Source organism: Narcine bancroftii, chromosome 8, assembly GCF_036971445.1.
Source record: "Narcine bancroftii isolate sNarBan1 chromosome 8, sNarBan1.hap1, whole genome shotgun sequence".
Classification (NCBI taxonomy): domain Eukaryota; kingdom Metazoa; phylum Chordata; class Chondrichthyes; order Torpediniformes; family Narcinidae; genus Narcine; species Narcine bancroftii.
In genome coordinates this window covers 20,897,795-20,921,579 of record NC_091476.1, presented here as the reverse complement: position 1 = coordinate 20,921,579, position 23,785 = coordinate 20,897,795, and the positions used below count along the sequence as shown (strand labels likewise).

Genomic DNA, 23,785 nt, shown 5'->3' with positions numbered 1-23,785 from the left:
CGTATTTGGGCGGAGCAGGCTCGTGGGCCGGAAGGGCTTATTATTGTGCCAATTCTCTAAATTTTAAAAAATATAGTTTGAATTTAGTGTACATTCACTAATGTTACTATAGATTCAAAATGGCTAAAAATATACTAGATATTTCTAAGACAGACATTTAAAATATTTACAACAGGTAGCCTTGAAGGACAGTCATAAGTTCTGGGGCTGAATTTAGACCTTTGTAAAGCCAGGCTATTGAAATAAGGACTTCATTTTTGGTTTGAAATGCCTCATGTTTACAACTTCCAATTGATTTAACATTTGCAGACTTTTAAATTTCCTTAATAAAAGTTACAACACAGATTTTCATAGATTACTAGGTAATTTTGGATAAAGTTTAATTTTGAGAATCCACCCATTGGATTCTTTAATTAGGAGTATTATTTGGCACAAACAAAATGTGTCACAACTATCCACAATCTTGACCCTGTCTCAACATTTGTACGCATCCACAATATAGCATTGGTCACTGAAGAGAATTGTAAGGGTTACTTTTTCAAAATAGAGCACACGTGGTAAGGCCAAAAGTAGAACTCACTGCATTACTCTGGATGAATTTGATTTCCTTTGCATTGACCAGAGATTTATCCTAGGACTTTCCTGGCTGAAACTCCTTTAAACTATTTCAAGTTTCACATAGTGTGTTTGTTACTCAGGGACATTGCCGTGAGGGACGCATAAGAACAGGTGAGGAGGAATCTGATGTGGATGTTGAAGGTTTTGAGGAAGACGATGATGGCAAACCAAAAACCCCTGCCCCAGCAAGTGACTTTTACCATCCTCTGCATGTAATATTTCATTATAACTCTCAAATGTTTAATCTGACGTATCGCATTTTGTACATTTCTGATTTATCCATCAATATATTTTTGTGATAGGAAGTAACTGAGGGAGTATGTGAAATGGAAGATGAGGATGAGATCTCCATACCACAACGTCAGGCAAGTGTATTATATGAAGATTTACTGATGTCTGATGGAGAGGATGAAGATCACAGTGAAGAGGAAGAAGGTGATAATCCATTCTCATGTAAGTAGGTTGCTCCCTGTTATTCCTTTCTGTTTGGACAATTTAATTCAACCATTTGGACTAGCACCGTGCGCAGCTAGTGGAGCTGATGCCCCACAGCTCCAGCAGCTTAGGTTCGATCCTGATCTCTTATGCTGTTCATGTGGAGTTTGCACATTATCTCTGTGACTGTGTATGTGCTCCAGTTTCTTCCCACATCCCAAAAATTTGGGAGCTGCTTGATTAAATGGTGACAATAAATTATTCTTTGTGTATAGGCGAGTGGTAGAATCTGAAAGTTGATGGGGAATGATGGACGAATAAAACATAATTAATATAAATAGGTGCCATAGACTTAGTGAACCGTAGGAAAATTTTCCACACAGTAAGATTTTAACTATGATTTTTATTTTAATAATTAAAGTCACACATTAAAATAGGCTATAGTGCCCTGTTTAGATTGCTAAATTCATGCTACTGTTGTCAGGCAATTATCACAATGTAATGGATCATCAGACCCATGGGTTTTGAGTTTTGAAACATTACAAAACTTTACCGGGTTATTTGACATCTTTCCCTACAAACCTGCAAATTAGGTAATAGAAATAAATTCTACTTTTCCATAGGTTAGTGTAAAATATTTGTCCTTCAATTTAGGTGAGTCTTTGTGGATCATATCAAATTAAATAGTCAACCAGTCTCTAAGATGATATAGACCCATTCCGTGCCTTTCTTATTCAAAGAAAAAAAATTACAGGTGCTTATCAAGAGCAAAACATAGAGAATGGTAGAGAAATGACAGAAGGTGATTAAATCGAAAATCTGATGAATTTAAAGAAGGCTTCTAAGACAGCCACACATAAATCGATAGGAATAGATGAATTAGGAAGAAGAGGTAGTCATGGCCCCTTGATCTTGTTCTGTTCTTTGATAAGATCATATTTGATCTGATTGTGACCAAAACCATTACTGTTTACCTACTGTAATCTTTCACCCACTTGTTGATCAAAACAATTCCTGGCTCCACTGCCCTTTATGGGATAGCTTTCCAGATTCGGATGCCTTGAGAGAAGTTTGGCTCATTGTATTAAATGGGCAATTCTTTTTTTAAATAGTGACAGATTCTCCAGATGGAATTCTTTGCTAGTACTGTTGGGAACACTCTCTTCAATATCCACTCAGTCAAAACACCTTAGAATTGTACGTTTCAATCAAGATATCTTTCAATGGATACCTTTGTGGCTTGGAAAGAGGGCATTTACTCTCAGACCATCAATGTCTTTTTAACTTGCATGTACTGTAGGTGTGTCACAGAAGATGGGGTTAGTCACTCCTTGCTCTTAAATCCAACACCTTAACAGGCGGTAAATGAAAAGTGCCTTTGATTACTCATTTCTCGGATAGAGGACACATATCTTTCCCCAATACAACAAGAGGCAGCAATGACTTTAGAAAATGCTACAAGAAATATAATTTTAGTGAAATGTTTCTGATTTTTTGAGGACTTTTGATTCTTTTAGAAAAAAAATTAAGATGGTACAAGTGTTTGTTGATATCCAATTTTGAATTGATATCACAGATAATATTGATAAAATGATCACTTCATGGGAAGAGGTTATTTTCAGTAGAAGTCAAAAAAACATGAGAAATAGGCCATCTGGCCCATCCAGCCTGTTCCACTATTTAATAAGATCATGGCTGATCTGGCCATGGCATCAGGAAATAACAGCTGCGATTAAAGTGTATGTAACAGAAGGGTATATGGATCAACTCATCTTATAAAGGCCGTGGACTCCACCTTAACTGCTTTTTCTCAATAACCCTTAATTGCCCTCCATGCAATAATCTGTCTTTGTCTTAAATAGAGTTAATGAGGTCGCTTCTACTGCTTCCTTGGGCAAAGAATTCCATAGATTTATTACTCTCTGGGAAAAGCAGTTCCACCTTATCTCTATTGTAAATGTACTTTTCCTTGTTCTAGTCTCATCTATAGTAGATTCTAGTCTCACCTCCCTGCCATATTAGTTTAAACTCTTCCCAACAGTACTAGCAAATAATCCCCTTTGGACTTTGATCCTGCTCCTGCCCATGTGGAGGCTGACCAATTAGTACTGGTCTCATTTCTCCTAGAACTGGTTCCAATGCCCCAGAAATCTGAAATCCTCTCTCCTACACCACAGCTCATCACACATTCATTGCATTTGGTCTGCCATTCCTACCCTGACTAGCACATAGTACCAGCAGTAATCTTGAGATTACTACCTTTGAAATCCTAGTTTTTAATTTATTTCCTTGCTGCCAAAATTTATCTTGCAGGACCTCATCCTGTTTTTTTTTCCAAAACATATTTATTGAGAATTAAAAAAGCTTTGTTCATATTTTACAGATGTATGTTGTGCCCCTTTTTCTCATCCTTTTTTTTGCTATATTGTTGGTATCTAAATACACCATGACAATTGGCTGTTTAACACCCCCTTTCAAAATGCCCTGCAGCCACTATGAGGCATCTCTGAGCCTTACATCTGGGAGGTAGCACACCATCTGGAAGTCCCATTTGTGCCTATCTATTCCCGTTACCGTTGAATTCACTACCACTATAGCTTTGATACTTTGTTTTTATCCTCTGTGTGGCAGAGCCATCTATGGTGTCATGATCTAGATGACTTATCAGGGGAAAGTATCATTAATGTCCCCCAACAATATCAGAAGTGGTAGACTCATTTTGGAGGGAGATGACATATTGTTACTGTTCTATTGGTCACCCATTTCCTATCTTTCCTTGGCCCCTAAAACTGGTGGCGTGACCAACTCAATAAATGTTTTATCCACAACACTTTTGCTGCATCAGAATGAATTCAAGCGCAGCTTCAGCTGGATACACTTCCTGCACACACATTATCAGGGAAACTAGCAGCATCCCTACATTCCCATGTTGTGCAGGAGGTGTGTGACCTAGGTCTGAGCTCACCTACCATGACCAAAAGCTTTGAGGAAAAGTTTTGGAAATAGTAAAATAAATGAACAACCTTACCTTGGTGTTGCTTATCCTCCTCGCGGAAGTTTACTATACACCACAGCCCACACTTAAAGCCTAAAGCACTTGGACTTCACATCAGCCCTTCTCCAAATGGCCACTCTGCCAAAGCCTGTCCTCCTTTTGTACTCACATGTTCAGCTCTGCTTCCTGATCTCTCTCAATGGAGCCTCCTGATCAGAATGATCAGTAAAAGGATCCTGATTATTTTGTTTGGATCTCCAATCTGCTGACAATCCTATGGGGATTGGTAGATGCCAGATAAGTTCATTTTGGCAAACTAACCACGAGGGGAAACAATTTTAAACTTTAGTATTTTTTTAATTGTACCTTTGTAAGTTGAGTTGATCCATATATCCTTCTGTTACATACTTAAATCGCAGCTAAGTTATCTCCTGCTGCCATGGGCTTGACTTGAATACTTCAATATTGCTGAATATTAATGAATATTTTTATTGCTTTGGCAATAAGACTGCCAATTTATCCAAAACTTTTATTGTTTCATACAGCCATTCAGCTCAGTGAAAGTGGCAGTGATTCTGAGGTTGAATCAACTACCATGCGACCAAAAAAACTCCATCTGATACCCGAGAACACACGCATGGGAATGGAAAATGAAGAAAGCCTGATGTCTTATGAGGGAGATGGTGGTGAGACTTCTCATATCATGGAAGACAGTAATATAAGGTAAAATTATGTGGACATGCTGGAATAGTTACAATTTGAAGATTCATTTGCTTCGGTTGATGAATAATTTTTCAAGTTTGATAATTAATTTAGAAATGCTACAGGTACCTTTGATTCTAATGTTAAGAACTTTTTTTGCTTCTTACCTTTAGCCCTTTCCCCCTCCCCAATCTGAAAAGTGTTTACACAAACTTAATTAAATTGCTATGTGCCTTTAACATAGTAACTGGCATTTGCTGTGATGTAAGCTTCAGACAAGTTGTTGATTTTTGCAAATCACATTGAAATAAGCTACCAGCATACAATGTCATAAACACAGCACCATTGTGTTTGAAAACGTGGTTATCATAGTGAGATCCAGTCTGAAATTCAGGTCTGCCTTCCCCCACACCAGCCTGCCCACCAGTATCCTTCTCACTAATATATAATCTCTGGAGCACAAAATTGAGGACCTAAGGGCAAGACTTCTGTTCCAGAGGAAGTTGAGGAACTGCTGTGTACTCAACTTCACAGAGCCATAACTTACCCCAACTATCTGGACTTGGCCCTACCATTCACAGGTTTCTCCCGACATCAAATGGACTGGAGTGTACTTGAGTAATGAAAGAGGTAGCTGCTCCATGGTTAACTCTTCATGGTGCTCAAATAAGATGATACCAGATCCCATCCTATTCACAAAACCATTTTTATTTATTTGTATGTATGAAGTTCTACATGTGTATAGTTTGTCTGGATGTGCGTTATGTCTGGTTGTGTATCTGCGTGTTTTGCACCGAGGACCAGAGAATGCTGTTTAGTTGGGTTGTACTTGTACAGTCAGATGACAATAAACTTGACTTGACCCTTCCTATGACTGCTTCCCTCATCTGAAACATCTCATGCCAAAGTGCTGACAACTTACCTCCTAAGTGAACTCGCTTCAGTTGTCCTGACTGCAGTCTTCACCCCTCCAGAGGCAGATGTTTAGCTTACACGTGACAGATTGTTATATTTTATTTTGTATATAGATATGTTTTAAAGGACATCAATTGTGTTTTTTTAGTGTAGGTCACAAACAAACATAAACACTTCACAACACAGATCTCATTTAAAATGCCAGAGCTCTGCTCAAGCCAGACTGTCCAGGCTCCCAGTGCCTTGGTAAAGACAATGGAAACTGCTTTGCTGAAGGACTTCACAAGTAGGTTTTAATTGGACATGCTGTGGAGTAATGGATTATTATTTTAGAAAGCAATAGATGAACAGACTCAGAAGATTGGGTCCGATGCCACAATCTGTCTGAAGATAGTTTGCTGTTTTAGGAAGATCATGTGATTTTTGCAAGCAGGGAGAGTCAAACAGGCTTTTCTCTGAGTGTGACAGAGAGAGAGAGAGAGAGAGAGAGACTGCTGGTTTTCTGCAGTGGCTTTTAGAAGCTTGTTTGAAACCCTATTTTGAAGATAGATTGTGAGTTCTGACTTCAGCCTGTTCAAAGCCTTTGTGGTCCACACAAGAAGAGATGGCTGGCTGTATAATGTTTTGCCTGAGATAAGGGAAACAGAAAAAGAACTCTGTGGTGACCTGAAAGAAAGGTTATCATCTGGAAAACCCTGATGGTGCAAGTTTCTTCACCAAGTCACTGAAGTAGCTGATTGGAAGGAATCAGTTTGTGTGTGTCCAACAAGCAACAAATCTCACTGAAAACCAACAAGAATCTTCCTGGGCAGTAACAATTTACCCTTCAAGCACCAAAGCCTGTTGAAGATTCATAAATGTTAAATTCTATACACAGTATAAGATTTGCCCAAAACCGATGAACCTGGAGGAGTGAGAAGTGAGATTGGACTGTGAATCAAAGAACTTTTCTGAACTTATATGTACATTTTTGGTTAATTAACCATTTGTATTGGTGAATTTCTATTGCTGCTGGGTTTTGGGGTCCTCTGGGTCCATCACACACTGGAGCATTAAAATGCTGCGATGAACTAATATATATATCAGCTATTCTCAAAGGGTTCCTTCCTACTGCTTATCTGGGGGGCACTGCATATTTAAGTAAAAGCCTTGTTTTCTTTCCCCAATATTACATCAATAATTTTTGTGTTTTAATATAGTTAGTTGGAGAGAAGTACAAAAGAAACCAAAACTTAACTGCTTCACATTTCCCATAAGCTTTGAAGAGTCCAGTGTGGGTGGAGGTGGAGGTGAATAGGTGTAAAAGGTTGAAAATGGATGATATTGAGAATCATGTCTTCTCAGTCATTGCTATGGACTTCAATCAGGCCAGCTTAAAAAATGTATTAACAAATTACACCAGCATATCTCCTTCCACACTTAGGAAATGAACACTTGTAACCACTACTGCATTATCATCAAGGATACCTACTGCTTCATTACATCCCCACTCTTTGTAAAGTCGGTTTTCTTGCTGTGCTTCTCCTTCCTGGCTATTGGCAGAAATGGGAGAGCATAGTACTAGTAGAGATGGTCTGGTGAGGCAGAAGAGTAGCTTTGTAACTTTTTGGAATCGATAGACTAGGCCACGTTCAAGGACTCTGCAGCGAATCTGAATGAATATGCCGTTGTTTACCTATTTTAGCAAGAGATGCGTTGACGAGTGTGTCCCTGTTAAGACTATCTAGGTGTGTAGAAAACAGAAGTCATGGATGAACCAAGAGATCTGATAACTATTGGAAGACCAGATAGGTGATGTTCAGATCAGGCGTTTCAGAAATGTGCATAAAGACCAGGTACAACCTCAACCAACATAAACAGATAATTCTGGTCTAAGCTGCAGACTCAGATGGATGCTTGGAAGCTGTGGCAGGGCTTGCATGTCATCACATCCTATAAATGTATCCTCATGAACCTCCAGAGTTCCCTGCATCTCTGTGCTCCAATTTTAACAAGCTGACATGAAAAGAACCTTTAGAAGGGTGAATCTTCAGAAAGCGTTTAGCCAGATAGTGTACCTGGATGTGCCCTTAAAACCTTTGTGAACCAAATGGCTGGAATTTTTGTAGACATTTTCAATCTCTAGCTGCTATGGTCTGTTGTCCCCACCTGCTTCAAAAGAATATCCATTATTCCATTACCTAATAAGAGCAAGGTCAATGGCTGTCAACCAACGACACGTGTGTCTGCTGTGATAAAGTTCTTTAATGGAACAAATCGACTCCTGTCTCAGGAACAACCTGGATCTATTTCAATTTGCAACAGGTTAAAGGTAGATGCCACCTCACTGGCTCTTCACACTGTTATATTCCCTGAACCTGAAGTACACTTACATCAGACTGTTTTGCATTGACGACAACTCAGCATTCAAAACTATCATACCATCAAAATCTACGTTCAAACTAAGGGATCAGGGACTAATTCATTCTTCTGCAACTGGATCCTTAACATTATCAGCACACTCCATCAGTACAGATCAGTAACATCTCTTCCTTGGTGACCATCAATATCGGGTTACTTGAAAGGTGTGTGCTTTATCCCCTGCTCTAATCCTTTCCACTCATGACTGTCTTTCTAAGGTCTGCTCAACCCAATTTATGAATTTTGTGATGGCACCACTCTTGCTGGTATGAATAATTGGAAAGGATGTCAGAATATAGGATAGAGATTGAAAATCTGGTTGGACGCTGCTGAGTCAACAATCTTGCTCTCAACGTCACCAAGGCTTTGGAGTTTATTGTTGATTTTAAGAAGGGGAGGCTGAGGACCACACACTTGTCTGCATTAATGGCATGGAGGTGAAGAGGTTTACTTCCTTCTAGTTTCTGGGTGTCTATCTAGACCTCTTCTGGAGCCAACACATAAGGCAACAGTGAAGAAGGCACACCAAAGCCTCGACTTTCTAAAGAATATTAGGAGATTTGGCATGTTATTGGATACTCTATCAAACTTCTACAAGTGCACTTTGGAAAGTATACTGTCTGGCTGAATTACAGCCTGGTTTGGTAATTAAAATGCCCAAGAATGCAGAAAGCTGCATAAAGAAGCAGACATAGCCAGGTCCATCAAAGGCTCTGACCTCCCATCCACTGCAGGTATCAGTGTGAGGCATTGCCTCAAGAAGGGCCCTCATCATCTGGTTTATAATCTCTTTTAACTGCTACCTTCAGGTAGAAGGTACAGAAACCTGAAAAGCAGCACTTATAGGTTCAAAAACAGTTCCTTTCCAATAGTGATCAGACTTAAACTTGGTACACTAATCATAGACTGCTCTGAGAGCACAAAAAGACTCTGCAGTACTGTAGGTCATTGTTTTGCAATAGGATAACTGTGAATATTTATTACCTTTTATAATTATTATCTCTTTTAATTTAATTCAATTAGTTTACTATTGTAGATTGTCTTTATAAATTACTTGTTTGGCTGAAGCATGAAAGAATTTTAGTGCTCGTGTACTTTGTACAATGTATGTGACAATAAACTCATTATCGTATTTTTTTAAATTATTGCATCTCCAAGTAAACTTAAATTACATCTTCAAAAGAATACCCATTATACTTTACTCCAACTTTACTTTTGTGGCTTCCTGGTGTATTCAAATAATTTTTACCCTAAAATTGAATATGCCACTTTTTTATTCCCTCCAGCTACGAGAGCTATGAAGAAACTGAAATGAAGTCAAATACTCGTGATACAACCTTTAGCAGTGGAGGATGTGATTATGAATTGTCGGAAGAGGATGACGACGATGAACAGAGGCATGGGCCAAGTGTTCTTAATGAGGTTCAACTGAGTGAAGATGAGGAGGATAGTGAAGAATTTCATTCCATTGGAGGGGACAGTGATGTGGACTCAGATATAGAGACTTAATCATTTCATTTTACGACCTATTGGCCAAAGTAAGACGTATCAACTCTAGTGTCAATATTAAAATGGAGAATTTAGTGATGAAAATCAATTTGACATCTCTTGAGAATATGTGAGCAATTATTTGCTATATTCCTACAATAAAGTTTGACTATGGATCAGAATATTTTGTAAAATTGTGAAGAAATACAAAGTTGATTAAGAAATTGTTCTCCCAAAACGCATTAAACCTTATCTGTAAGGTGATTCCCGGTACCTGTACAAAGATTGTATGTAAAAAGTGTGTGGAATTTTTATTCAATGTTCATGAGGTAGCCCAAAAGAATCTTCCCTGTCAGTGAATATGTATCATAGAATATATATGTATTATAGACTTCAATATTAGTGCTTTGAAAGGCTGCATTCAACAGATTTAAAAACTAAAAAGAATCCTATTACTCTAGCAGGAAATATTATTTGTAACTAGGAAATGATGATCCTGTTATGGTGATCCTCCATGCAGTTGTATTTGTTTTTAATATCTGTTTTTATTTAGTTCATTTTTATTTGCTGTTTCTACAATATTGAAAACATGAACAACTAAAAATAAGCTGAATTCCAGGGTGAACAGCATACTGCACATTTATCTGGTGAACCTGTGGATGGATTAAGACTCCAAGCTCATGCAAATGTTGGATACTTGTCTCCCTTTGTTATTTAATTCAAGGGTGCAGCCAAGGAGAAAATGGAAAACAAATGAAAATGGAAAATCTGCGAGATGCAAAAATAAAACTCTTAACTGTCCCTCACAGATTCAAAATACAAAGAACTGTTGGTAATGAAGTAAAAAGACTCAAGATCATTTATAATTTTTAAGTTGTGAAAATATACCCATACAGTGAAAATTTTGACAACCATTCTCTAACTGGTTATCTGAGGATATGTGTTTGGAAATATGTTGATAATTCCTGTACAAATGTGTTTTTTAACTTTGATTTATATTTATCATGATTGTACCCAAGTGATCTAATAAAAGTATTACCTCTGCAATACTAAACCTTAACAAGTGGTTGACACCATTATCTTTCATCAATGTATTGTTTGGCTGATTCAATATTTTAAACTTGGAATTCCAGTTCTTAATCATAAGTCAATGAGCCAACCGAAATCTCTGTGGCTTCTTTCTAAGAACTTGCTTGACTTTGAGAACTATTGTAGTGTAAGACCTGTGAGCATCTGCCCACTTGGTTGTTTTGCAGGACAAAAGAGTTCATGCCTTCAGTTTTTTTTAAAAAGTACTGTACATCATTTATGGTCAAACAAAAATATTAACTGCTGGTTGCATTTTATGCTGTACTTGTTGCAATTTTGTAAAATCCTCCATTGTAAATAACCAACTTAAACTACTGTTTGAAATGCAGTTTTCCATTGAAATGTCAGCATTTGGAGAAATGTACTTTTACTCAAATGGAACCTGTGAGTTAACATCTCATGTAAAGTTATACTTGCATTTTTTTTAAATTTTGGTTTGAATTTGTCTTTCAGAAACAAGTAACATATACATTTTAAAATCTAGACATACAGCACGGTAACAGGTCATTTCAACCTACGAGCCCATGCTGCTTAATTACACCCAATTAACCTAAAACCCCCGGTACGTTTTGAACGGTGGGAGGAAACCGGAGCCCCTGTTCCACACAGATACAGGGAGAACATGGGATTTGAACTTGGTCCTGATTGCTGGCACTGCAATGGCCTTACACTAACCACGACGCCTACTATGCTGCCCATCATAATCTCAACAATTAATTCTCTCGATACAGATCATTTTTATTTGGGGGAAGAATTTTTAAGTTTCTAAATTAAACCTCAGTCATTGTTGGACACAAATTTTGCTTTTTTTTAGTAGATAGATAATTGATTTAAATATTTAACTTTTCTAAACCAAGTGAATATACATCTGTTTTTCCAGCAGTGTCATCACACTAGTTTTTAAACTAATTTATGCAGGATATAGTTTTAAAAATGCAGTAGGGTAATCAAAAACAGTGAAGGTGTCTATCCTCTTGAATTTGTTTATTGTTTTTACTTCCATTTTCTTTTGTGTTAGAGGCTTAAGGTAATGAGGAAAAATGTTACCTGTTAAATCTTGTGCAACTAATAAAGATCAGATTCAGAGGAATTGGGCGGAGACCAAGACAATGGGGGTGAGTGCAAGGAAAAAAAAATTAGAAGGACAAAGAAACAACTTTGCTATAGATTGCAGCATCTGCAGTCTTGTGACCTTTGGATGTTAAGGCATTCAACCAAAAGTACGAAGCTGAACAATGTTGCTAGTCCAGTTTTGGAAAATGTTCAGTGTATTGATGATATGAAACATTGAATGAGTTATTGCCAATCACTGTACACTGAACTGGATTAGAATCCAGCACTGACTGTAAGGACTTTGTACATTCTCTTGGGGTTTCCCCAGGGTGCTCCAGTTTCTTCCCACCCTCCAAAAACGTACAGGGTTTGTAGGTTAGTTGGTGTATTTGAATGGTTGAGGTCCATTACCATGCTGTAACATTCAACTGAAAATGAAGTGAGAAAAATGATTAATTGGGGCCATTTGGGATGAGATAAATCATAAATAAGTTAATATTTGGTTGCTTGTACATTAGTTTGCAGTTTTGCAAAGTCGAGAATGATGATGCGAGACAGAATAAGAAGGGGAGATTTGGAATAACTGAAAAGGTTTTGAGTACATATGAAAGAGCTTTAGAATTGTCAATAGCAAGTGTAAGAGGTCAGAAAATTTATTATCCAGGGCAGAGAAAGAAGTGAATTACAATGGGAAAGGGACAACTCAGTTTGGGATCAAATAATTAGCTGAACAATGGCTCTTTGCCTTCAGGTAATCCAATTATTAGCAAGTTATACTGTGATGTATATAAACATACAGTGATGCAGAGGTACATGAATATCTTTTCAGTCCTTAACTGTTGGAAACCAATTCATACATTGAACTGTTTATTATCACGTATACTGAGATACAGTAAAAGGCATTGTTTTGCATGCGTTCAGGTAAGTCCACTTGTGTAGCAGGTAGCTCATTAATAAATAAATACACTGGTGTAGGGAGTCGTGTTACATTGTCAAATAGTGCAGGGTATAGAGAATAATACAAAAACTGCAGTATATAGGGAAATAGTGCAAGAGCAACATTTGTGAGTGATAGATCCATTTATGAGTCTAATCATAGCAGGAAAGAAAATGCCCTTGAATCTGGAGATTTGTGTTTTTAAGCATGTGTATCTTCTGCCCTACAAAGCAAGGAGAAGAAAATATGATTGAGGTGGATGCTTTAATATGATAGCAGCTTTTGCAAGAATGGAGAAGGTATGGATAGTGGAAGTGAGGTTGGTTTGTGTGATGGCCTGAATTGTGTTTACAACTCTTTGCAGTTCCTTGCAATCTTGGGCACAGCAGTTCTACCAAGATGTGATGCATCCAGACAAGATACTGTACTTTCTGTGGTGAATTTGCGAATGATAGGAAGAAACTGAAAACAAACAATTCCAATAACAAAATACGAAAGGTGGATTTTAGTGATAGAATCTATGGAAGGTGGCTGTGTCCGATGCTTCTAAGACACTAAGGTAGAGGCCTAGGTTGAATCCTTAAGAAAATCCAGACTGTCCACATGTGACCAAGCTTCCAAAACCCTGTCACCATAATTTTTAATTCCCATTTTTATACTCCATTCTGAAGAAGCTCAAGATATAGCTGACCAGGATACATTATAGTTTCTGGGAACATGGAATTCAGCAATTTCAGAGAATCAGCTATTCGAGTTTTTATACGACAGTATTATTGTCACTCAAGATTTATCTGAAGATATTATTCGTTAAATATTTACATCTGCTCCAGAGTATATTTTGTGTTCATATGTTGTTACTACTTTACATCTGGATCTGTTGCGACTTTTGTTGTTTTTCTGTTCTACTCTTGTTCTCTGCATAATAAAACTGATTTTTCTAACTTTATCTTGAATTGAAGGATTATTGACTAATATTAACTGTGCTGAAAAAAAATCTGCATGCCATGGTGAGTATTTAAATGTTGAATTTCAAGTCAATAATTTCCAAATGTTTAGATCAGCACCTTTCTTAAGTACTCGTCCCAATGCCTTTCAAATGTTTTAATTGTATTTGCCTCCACCAGTAGCTTGTTCCAGATGTTCAACCACCACCCTCTGTGTGAAGAACTTTGCATGTAAGATAATACCAAAGAGTCAGATCTGTTCACAGAGGCATCATTCTTTGCAGATTAACTGGAAGGTGAAATACGAAAACTGCAGAAGTCAGAATCTTGAATGAACAAAGAAAAACTGGAGTGACTCAATGGACGAGCAGCATCTTATGAATAGGAATGGTTGATTGACCTTTTGGGTCTGGATACAAGATTCCTGTGTCATGTACTTAATACACAAAATTTGTGAACTTTTGTTTGCTATAAAGGGACACAAAGGCACTACATCAACTAGGGAAAAAGTAAAAGAGTCCCTTCAGAGACACAGAGTGGCCGTGGATTCACCTCCATAATCTTTGTAGCTATGTGGCCTCCTGTTTGTTCCAGCAATGAACCCAAACATGATTCTGAAGCTATTTACACCTGAGGCCGAGCAGTGTATTAATTCGACCTGAGGCCCTTTCAGCCCTTTTCGCCTTTGGCACCCTCATTAATGTATATTCCGACACAGAGTTCTCATCAACCCACTGCCTGGTATGAGTCTTTCGGCTTCACTGGTCTGATGCCAAGTTCTCCTTCCCTGTAGAATCCATTCCCAGGCCTTTCCCCTCAGTGGGATGGTGCTTTTTCACTCTGGTGCCCATTACTAGTCTGTAGTGCTCATGGTCTGCCAAGCATGGGTGTTGCCATCTTGGCCACAGATCTTTGTAGGTTCTCTAAGGTGGAAAAAACATTGTGGACCCTTCTACAGGCTATTATGGAGTTGTTGACAACAACTAAGTTGTAGAACCTGGTTTTCCCAGATCTGCATCAACAACAGCACTGCCATTTAAAAAAAAAATCAGTCTTCATGTGCCTCCAGCTTCTCTCTGTTAACCAGAAGGTTCCTCGTATTTCTCTTTCCACAGTTGCTGCCTGACCAGCTGAGTGTAGAATTTTCTGTTTTGAGTTCAAATATGTTAAATAGTCTGCTTTGATCCATCTTTGCCTAACATGGTATCATTCAAGAAATATTTGCAATACGTCAGGATAGGGTTCAGTGGTTGTAAGCTAAATATTTGTTCTTCTATTATACTGGGGAACTTTTCAGATTTTTAGAGCTCTTAATTCCAGGTCTTTGCTTGACACTAAAGTTGGAGGAATTTGGTGGGCCTGAAAATGCTCGTGGAGGGAAATGGCCAGTCAACGTTTTGAGTCAGTAATCTAAAGTTAACAGGGGAGATATTGAGTTCATTAAGAGAGATGTATACTAGTGATGCAAGAAGACCTCGGGGATGGGGAGCAGAGTTGGAGAATCAGGCAGGTTGAGGGAGAGACCATGGAGATGGTAGGAGATGATGAAAGATAAAAGTGAGGAGTAGGGTGAGACGGAAAGTAGATACAGATGCTCCTCTACCTATGATGGGATTACGTTCTGACAAACCCATTGTAAGTGGAAAAATGATAAATTGAAAAAATAATACAGTACCTGGTTTTGGTGGGGCTGCTCATTGATAAAGTGTTACGTTGTATGGGTGCTCACTATTAACACACACAGCCTAAAGCACACTGAGCCTGAAGAATTTATGAAGCATTAAACTAAAATTAATTGCCAGATGTTAAAGCAACAGGGTCATCAATTTCTTTTGATGATTCTCAAGAACAGCTTGTAGAATGCACCGGGACATCGACACTTGTTGATGGTTTTACAGGCATAGTCTTCTTCAGGAGGATATCAATTTTGGACTGAACAGTTTGTTTCTTCTTTTCATTCCAAATTTCTCTTTTGCAAGCAAGAGCATCCGATATCTGTCTGTCGGCTCTTGTAAATCTCTCATAATTGACTTCCATTTCTTCTAACATCCATATGCCACTTTTGATAGAGGAAGGGCTTCAGCCAGTCTCTTTGGTATGAACTTTATTGGTGCCTCAGATATAACTTCTGATTCTTCTGCTTCAGTTTCTTTATTTCTTACTTCCTTCAGTTCAATCAACTCCTCATTGGAAAGTTCTTCAGCCTCAATACCAGCAAGCTTCATCCATTTCCAATTCTAGCTGTTTCCAATGCACTAATATCTTGCTATTTATTTCAAGCAGAATCTTTGTTCAAGCCTTTGAAAGTGTTCACAAATTCCTCACTGCTAACCTTCACGTTATTTAATTCTTTACGCCTTTTGGAGCGATGGAAGCACCAATGACTTGCTGTAAACGTATGCACGTACGTAGGATCATCAGCACACTTTTTAAGCGTATTGAAAAGACTTCTTGCCTTATCATCAGTAGGCTAAGTGGTATCCACGTTTGTATTTGATATTTCATCCATGTGATAAGTAATCTTTCCATAACATGAATTGGCCCAGCTCTTTTGTTTATGATGACGGTGGAATTCACCGATGCTAACGATTTCACTGCATCACTGATTCAATTCTTATCCTTTAAGATCGTTGAGATCATCGATTGCAAAAGTCCTAACTCGTACTATAGCCATTACCGGCTTGCCGCCTTCATGCTGAGCAAGTATCTTGAGTTTTGTCGCCAGAGTAATAGTTTTTCTCTTTTTCTTCTAACCAGAAGCAGGAGACGCACATGGGTGCTTTAGTAGACATGATGGGATGCCAAAACAAAATTTTTAGAAGAACCCTGTTTTCAACATTGTTTACACTCATTTGCGTGATTGCTTGAGACTGCACGTGTCGTTGAATGGATGCTGCAGCTTGCTGCCAAAGCCCAGCATGGTGAGAGAGTATTTACATGTGCAGGAACAGATCAAAATTCAAAATTTCAAGTACGGAGTCTACTGAATGCATATTGTTTTCCTTTATATCATCGTAACTGCGAAAAATCGTAAGTCGGGCAAGCAAACTTTGGAGTTGGGTACAAGTAGGCCATGTTGGGCGACAAGCCGAGCTTGACTACATGCCTCTCTTGCTGCATTCATTCATTTTTGAAACAATTTATTCTAAAATCACAAGTGCCTTTATCTATAAAATCAGGTCGCGATAATTTTCCGTTATCCTGTCTCTCCTAAACTAGGCCAGAGTCAGCAGCCTTCGTCACAACATGGCGACCGCCGCAGCACCGGACGATTCACGCAGATGTTCTGGACCTTTCCACGGAAAACACACAATCGCCTTTCATTGCGCATGCGATTCCCACCACGTCGCATTGCTGCCGCGGAGGTACACGGTCGAGTGAAGGCGTGAGTGGGTGGCGTGACGTTTCAATATTTGGCCCTTCCGCGAACATTTTATGAAATTTGAAATAAATTGACAGGGTTCGGGGAGGAAGAATTGCATCGTGTGAATGCTCAATAGTGAATGTAAATTCTTCAACGGCACGAAGGAGACGAGGCTGTTATTTTGGGTGGCCTCTTTTCTGCGAAAGTAGTCCGGACGGAAAGTTCTCATTGCGGCCGCCATCTCTGCGCGAAGTGAGGGTGGACGAAGAGCGCGGCGCGTGCACGGCAATGGCAGGCAGCATCTGGCCGGTGCGCCGCGTGTAGGGGAAAGTGGCCGAAAACCGGCTATGGGCTTCGCATAGCGGAGTGTCGGGAGGACAGCGATCATCTCTAGTATCTGGGGTTTGGGCCTCGGGCGGATCCTGGGTTCGGGACAGGAAGTCATCGGCGGAGTGGCAGCGGCAGGGTGAGGGGGAGAGAGCCCGAGCGAGAACATGGCGACGTCGGTCGGCGGGGTGGCCGACAGCACAGGTGAGAAAGTCCGTCGGCCTCGTTTGAACGATATAAAGTTTCTTCCCCCTCCCCTCCCCTCCCCGAGTGCACTTTCTGAATGTGGTGAAATAATCGGGAGAAGCTTCAAATCAGCAGGTCCTTTCAATGGTGGAGAAGTTGTACTAACCTTGAAGGTGGGGATGGGAGGGGGGGGGGGGGAAGGGGAGAGTCGTGCAAGGAATCGCCCTCGAGATTGAAACTAACGTGATGTGTCTGCATGTGTGGAAACTACCTGGAAAAAGTTCTGGGTTCCTTCATTTCCAAGCGTGTTAGTACGTAAATGATACAAAATCTAATGGGCCAGCTGGTGAACAAGGCGAGGTCCCATAAAACTGTAGAGATGCACAGCCCAGAACAGTGTAATTATATTTGTTGATGTGTTTTGGAAAATACGGTCTTTTACTGGAGGAGTTTTTACATACCGTAAGCATTTCCGATCTCCATTCCAATAGATGGGGATAAAATAAAGGGAATTGATGTGGTACTCTGAAGAAGCTGTTTTAAGTATTTTTGGACTGGGAAGGGAAGAAACCCTAACCCTAACCCTTGCCCTGTAAAGGCTAATGTGGGAACTTTGGATGTTGCTGCTGTTGGATGGTATGGCCTCTATGCACAAGTTATGAGTTCGTATGGATCGCTCGGCTCTTGGAGCGTGCTGTAAATTCAGTAATGTTGTTTGATCTGATTTTAATTTCATCAGCAATCCTGTCACTCTCTACCCCCTCCAGTAATCTTTCATCTTGACGTTTATCAAGATCTATCTCTGCCATAAAAATGTTCAAAGTCTGTGCGGGATGTTGTTCAGAGATAGTGTGTTCTGAAACCTGAGAACCCCCCCCCAGATAAAATTTGTACTGCAACTCCCAGAGTACACCATTTATACTTTGGTGTATAAACGTTAGAAAGGGATGGGATTGCCAGTTTTTCTTTTAAATATGTTGTCTTTGATATTGGAATAATTGAGTGTTGATGCAATAAATGTTGGTGGTAAATGGAGGGGGCGGGGGGATGCAAGTTTTAGCAACGACACAAACGACTTACAAGCTCATTTTGGTTGAGCAGTCTGATGGTAGAAGGGTCCTAGTTGTTTCTAAACCTGGTGGTGTGAGTCTTGTGACATCTATGCCTCTTGATGGCAGCTGCGAGAACAGAGTGTCTTCTGGGTGTTGTGGTCTTTGATGATTGCTGCTGCCCTCTACCAGCAACGTTCCCTGTACATCTACTCAGTAGTGGGGAAGGTTTTGTCTGTGATGTCCTGGGCTGTGCCAACTGCCTTTTGGAGGGCTATGTGCTCAAAGGTATTGGGATGCCCATACCAGACTGTGATGCAGCTGGTCAGCACACTTTCCACCACACCTCTGTAGAAATTTGCCAGGGTTTCTGGTGTCGTTCCAAACCTCTGCGAACTCCTGGGAAGTAGAGGTGCCGATGTGCTTTCTTCACGATGATATTCGTGTGTTTGGTCCAGGAAAAATCCTGAGTTGGTGATTCGTAAGAACTTAAATTTGCTCACCGTCTCCACCTCTGACTCCTCCAATGATTGCTGGATTATATACTTCTAGCTTTCCTTTCCTGGTCAACAATCAGCTCCTTAGATTTGGTGACATTGAGTGCAAGGTTACTGTTGGTGCACCATTCAGCAAGTTTTCATTCTCTATCCTGTCTGTTGCGCTCATCCCCTACCTTTACACAACCTATTACCACGGTATTGTTGGCAAATTTGTGGATGATGTTATTGTCATACTGAGCGACACAGTTGTAGGTGTAAAGTGATTAGAGCAAGGTGCTTAAGAACACAGTCCTGTGATGCTCTGGTACTAATGGAAATTGTGGAGGAAAAGTTCTTACCAATCTTCACTGATTGTGGTCTGGAGTTGAGGAATTCCATGATCCATTTACACAGTGGGTGTTAACTCCCAGCTCTTGGAAGTTTGCTGATCAGTTTTAAATGTCAAAGTGTAGTCGATTGCTGTCCAGGTGTTCCGGTGCTCTTGGTAGAGCCAGAGAGATGGCATCTCCCATAGACCTGTTTTTATGATAGGCAAACTGGAATGGATCCATGTCGTGGATGATGCCCTGCACTGTTTCTGTATTTTTCTGTATACCATGCCCTTTGTCTTTATAAAGCTATGCGTGGCAATGTTCAATCTATTGTTACAAATCTTGTGGTATTATATTATTTGGATCGCACGGATGGCAATCTCTTCAATCTGAGGCGCCTGCAAGCTCACACCAAGACACAAGAGCAACTTGTCCGTGAACTACTCTTTGCTTTAGTTGCCCATTCAGTGCCAGCTCTTCAGCGCTTGACGTCCTGCTTTGCGGAAACTGCCAAAATGTTTGGCCTGGAAGTCAGCCTGAAGAAAACTGAGGTCCTCCATCAGCCAGCTTCCCACCATGACTACCAGCCCCCCCCCCACATCTCCATCAGGCGCACAAAACTCAAAACGGTCAACCAGTTTACCTATCTCGGCTGCACCATTTCATCGGATGCAAGGATCGACAACGAGATAGACAACAGACTCGCCAAGGCAAATAGCGCCTTTGGAAGACTACACAAAAGAGTCTGGAAAAACAACCAACTGAAAAACCTCACAAAGATTAGCGTATACAGAGCCGTTGTCATACCCACACTCCTGTTCGGCTCCGAATCATGGGTCCTATACTGGCATCACCTACGGCTCCTAGAACGCTTCCACCAGCGTTGTCTCCGCTCCATCCTCAACATTCATTGGAGCGATTTCATCACCAATATCGAAGTACTCGAGATGGCAGAGGCCGATAGCATCGAATCCACGCTGCTGAAGATTCAACTGCGCTGGGTAGGTCACGTCTCCAGAATGGAGGACCATCGCCTTCCCAAGATCGTGTTAAATGGCGAGCTCTCCACTGGCCACCGAGACAGAGGTGCACCAAAGAAGAGGTACAAGGACTGCCACATTGACCACCGCCAGTGGGCTGATATTGCCTCAAACCGTGCATCTTGGCGCCTCACAGTTCGGCGGGCAGCAATCTCCTTTGAAGAAGACCGCAGAGCCCACCTCACTGACAAAAGACAAAGGAGGAAAAACCCAACCCCAACCAACCAATTTTCCCTTGCAACCGCTACAACCGTGTCTGCCTGTCCCGCATCGGACTTGTCAGCCACAAACGAGCCTGCAGCTGATGTGGACATTACCCTTCCATAAATCTTCGTCCGCGAAGCCAAGCCAAAGAAAAACCATCTGTTGTTATGGCTTGACTTGCCTAAATACCACACACAGTAAAGCTTTTCAATGTCTCAGTATGCATGACAATAAACAATTTAGTTCAAGGGCGAAATGGACTCAGAACTGATGGTAAATGCACTGTTGGAGGAACTCAGCAGGCTGAGCAATGTCAATGGGAGATCAAAAAGGATCAACCTTTCAGGTTATGAGCTTTCATCCCTGAAGCAGCATTTATTTTTTTTCCCTCCCACTGTTGTTGTTTGACCTGATGTGTTCTTCTAGCAGAGAATGTTCGGCTTCAGATTTCAGCATTTGTGGTCTCCTGTATGTCTTCAGAAGTTAAGGATTTATTTTTGTCCCCAAGTAATCTGGCCATTGGAGACTTGGCTAAGTGTGGAATTTTCCTTTTAACAAAGTATAGTAAAACTGATGGAATTGGTTGATGCTGGATAAGCTTATTTTTGGTTGCTTGACTCACTTTTACAAAACCTAATTTACCTCTTTTAAGAAGAAACAGTTTAAAAGATAAAAATACTATACCGTACTTGCACTAAACAAACTGAATATATAAACTTTAAAACATTTAAAAGCCTACATCTGCAGGGTCTTCCCCTTCCATGGAGTTACCTGAAAGATGAACTATAGAAAATTATTGAGTTACTTCAGGAAACATTTACTTTTACAATTCTAAACTTTTATTTTAAGTTTTAATTTATGTTTATTCACTCTAATATTTATTTTCTTTGATGGTTTTGCTGGTTGCTTGAATTTTGCATTACTGGTTTTACTATATTACATGCATTCTCTTGGGGTTTTGTGATAATAGTAATATCAAGTTAATGTTAATTTTAGATATTTTGCCCTAAAAAAATTTTAAATATTATTTGGCTGGTCAGATGAATTATGATTGATATACCAAAATTCCATGAATTTTAATTTTGAAAAAATGCTTTTTTTTAAAAAGGTCTCAGTGTGATTTGGCAGTGATTATGGTTTAATGCTACAGGTAGTCCTCAATTTACAATAATAATTAGGACTGAAGGATTGGTCATAACTTGGATTGGTCGTATGTCAGATTTATATGTCTTAATGAAGTGTTAAAGCAATTTAAAAAAAACATCAACAAATGAATGTTTAATGAAAAATCTCAGCATATGTACAGTTTTTTTTGTATGTTGGTGTATGTCTATGTGGATGTAACTTGTGTAGGTCGTAAGTTGAGGACTACTTGTATACCACAAACACACACACACACTTGATCTGTTCTGGTGAGTTCACTGCTTCTTTGTTGTTTACCTCTTGAAGACTACCTGAATATCCTCCTGTCACCTTTATGCTGCTTTTTTTAGGCCAAAGTATTATCATATTTTCAAGTATAGAGCACGTAAAAAATAATAAATTGTGTAAAAATATTTTTGTATTACGCACACATGCATATACTGACAAAAGCATTTTGCATTTAAATGGGACATGTGACAAAGCACATACCAGAATCTGGCATTAACCCACAATTAATACCCAATCAACTAAGCCCAGAGGTGTCAATTGCCCATTATATAGATAATAACCTGCTGCAACACATGAACAAATTTTGGAGAGGAACCAATGAAATAGTTTGAAGACAGTTAAAAGGGTTTTAATTCTTAAAGCAAGCTGTCTCAAATCTGAGGCACATGATATGTTAATCTCCTTCCTCGGTTGGGGGGGGAAGAGTCCCGGTCTGGGCAATAACATTGATATAGTGCAGTGCCCCAGCCAGAATGTCCTATTTATAGGAATACCATGGCATTCAGAACAGAGAAATTCCCAAGATCAAAATTTCCCATGCCTACTATAAATTGTGCACATTCTTTCATTGGTGCTATTGTATTCTCATGTTGACTGTAACATTCCCATTCTTGCTATATATTGCATCTTTTCCATGGCTGCTATGGATTGTGCACAATTTTTCATTGCCACTATTATAACGCATGCATTATATGCATAAAAAAACCCGCTATTTTCTTTGGATTAGGCTATCCTGACAACACCAAATAAAGCTTTCTAAAATTTTGGGTTAAAATAACTTTTAGTCTTTGTACAGCTTGTGTGTCACTTGTAGACCAATTCACATCACTTTCTGGTGTTGGTAATTTTTTATCCAAGTTTTTTAAAAGAATCTTTGGTGTTCAACCAGATCATCATAGTTGTGCAAAATACTGATTTTATCACTTTCTTGGGATGATACAAGGAGCTGACGTCCACACTGTTGCGGTCATTAACAAAAACAAGGATGAAACCAATCTCTCCAATCCAGGTTTGGAAATTTGAATGGTCAATATTGGAAGGAAAGCATTCACCCAATGGTGACTCTATGGACCTTGCATCATAGTAGTTGTATCCCTCATTTCTTTTGGAAACTTGGTTCCCTTTTGTCTGATGCATAGCGAGTTGCTACATTAGAAAGCAGAAGAATGACACATACTCAATGCGATTATAGACAAGACTGGCTTATTGCACTCTCTGCCCCTGTTTATATAGGCCCGGTTTTCCCACCTTTGTTGGCGAAAGTGATGTCAGCAGCATTCCAGTTGCTGATTGGTCGATGTTTCCGCCCCATGTCAGTTGACCGAGGAGAAAGGCCATTAACCTGTGCGGGCCTTGTGCGATCGCCGTGTTTGACCACAATTCAACTTTGCTTCTTCTCGGTGATATTGCTTCCTTGTGGTTGTCCTTTTGAACTAATTGAAATCTACCTTTTCTGCAAATCTCCATCATCGTGTTTTTAGCAACTTTTGGTTTGAAATTGCAGGACCTGTGATCCCTTCAGCTTCATTTTCCTCTGACTGTACATATACAACCTAATGAAACAGCAGATCATGGTGCACAGAAAAAGCAGACTTTAATGATAGCATAGATATTTGGGATGATTTTCATGGTTATGGGATACTGTTCAGTCTCACAGCCTGTGGGAAGAAAATATTCCCCAGCCTGGCAGTCCTTATTTTGATGGTCCTGTCATGGCTTAGCTTTGTGAATGAAATTTAGGAAGGATTGTAGACGTGGGCATGTCCTTCGAGCCTGCACAATGGATTTTTTAGGTGG

The 23,785-nt window shown here is 39.7% G+C and overlaps 2 protein-coding genes across 7 annotated transcripts in view; both read left to right on the top strand.

Moving 5' to 3' along the window:
- The window catches only part of taf1 (TAF1 RNA polymerase II, TATA box binding protein (TBP)-associated factor), a 107,720-nt gene extending 94,142 nt beyond the window's left edge, over nucleotides 1-13,578 (top strand). For 4 of the 5 annotated variants that reach the window (XM_069893079.1, XM_069893082.1, XM_069893080.1 and 1 more), the window contains exons 37-40: nucleotides 699-830; nucleotides 921-1,071; nucleotides 4,594-4,771; nucleotides 9,352-13,578. In XM_069893079.1, the coding sequence (XP_069749180.1) occupies nucleotides 699-830; nucleotides 921-1,071; nucleotides 4,594-4,771; nucleotides 9,352-9,574 (684 nt within the window). In that variant the 3' untranslated portion in view covers nucleotides 9,575-13,578. The remainder of the gene's footprint in view (nucleotides 1-698; nucleotides 831-920; nucleotides 1,072-4,593; nucleotides 4,772-9,351) is intronic. The other variant, XM_069893081.1, reaches the window with a different exon arrangement.
- A 3,584-nt stretch (nucleotides 13,579-17,162) lies between these two features.
- The window catches only part of ogt.1 (O-linked N-acetylglucosamine (GlcNAc) transferase, tandem duplicate 1), a 61,383-nt gene continuing 54,760 nt past the window's right edge, over nucleotides 17,163-23,785 (top strand). Inside the window, exon 1 of one of the 2 annotated variants that reach the window (XM_069893083.1) lies at nucleotides 17,163-17,471. In XM_069893083.1, coding sequence (XP_069749184.1) covers nucleotides 17,435-17,471 — 37 coding nt within the window. In that variant the 5' untranslated portion in view covers nucleotides 17,163-17,434. The remainder of the gene's footprint in view (nucleotides 17,472-23,785) is intronic. The other variant, XM_069893084.1, reaches the window with a different exon arrangement.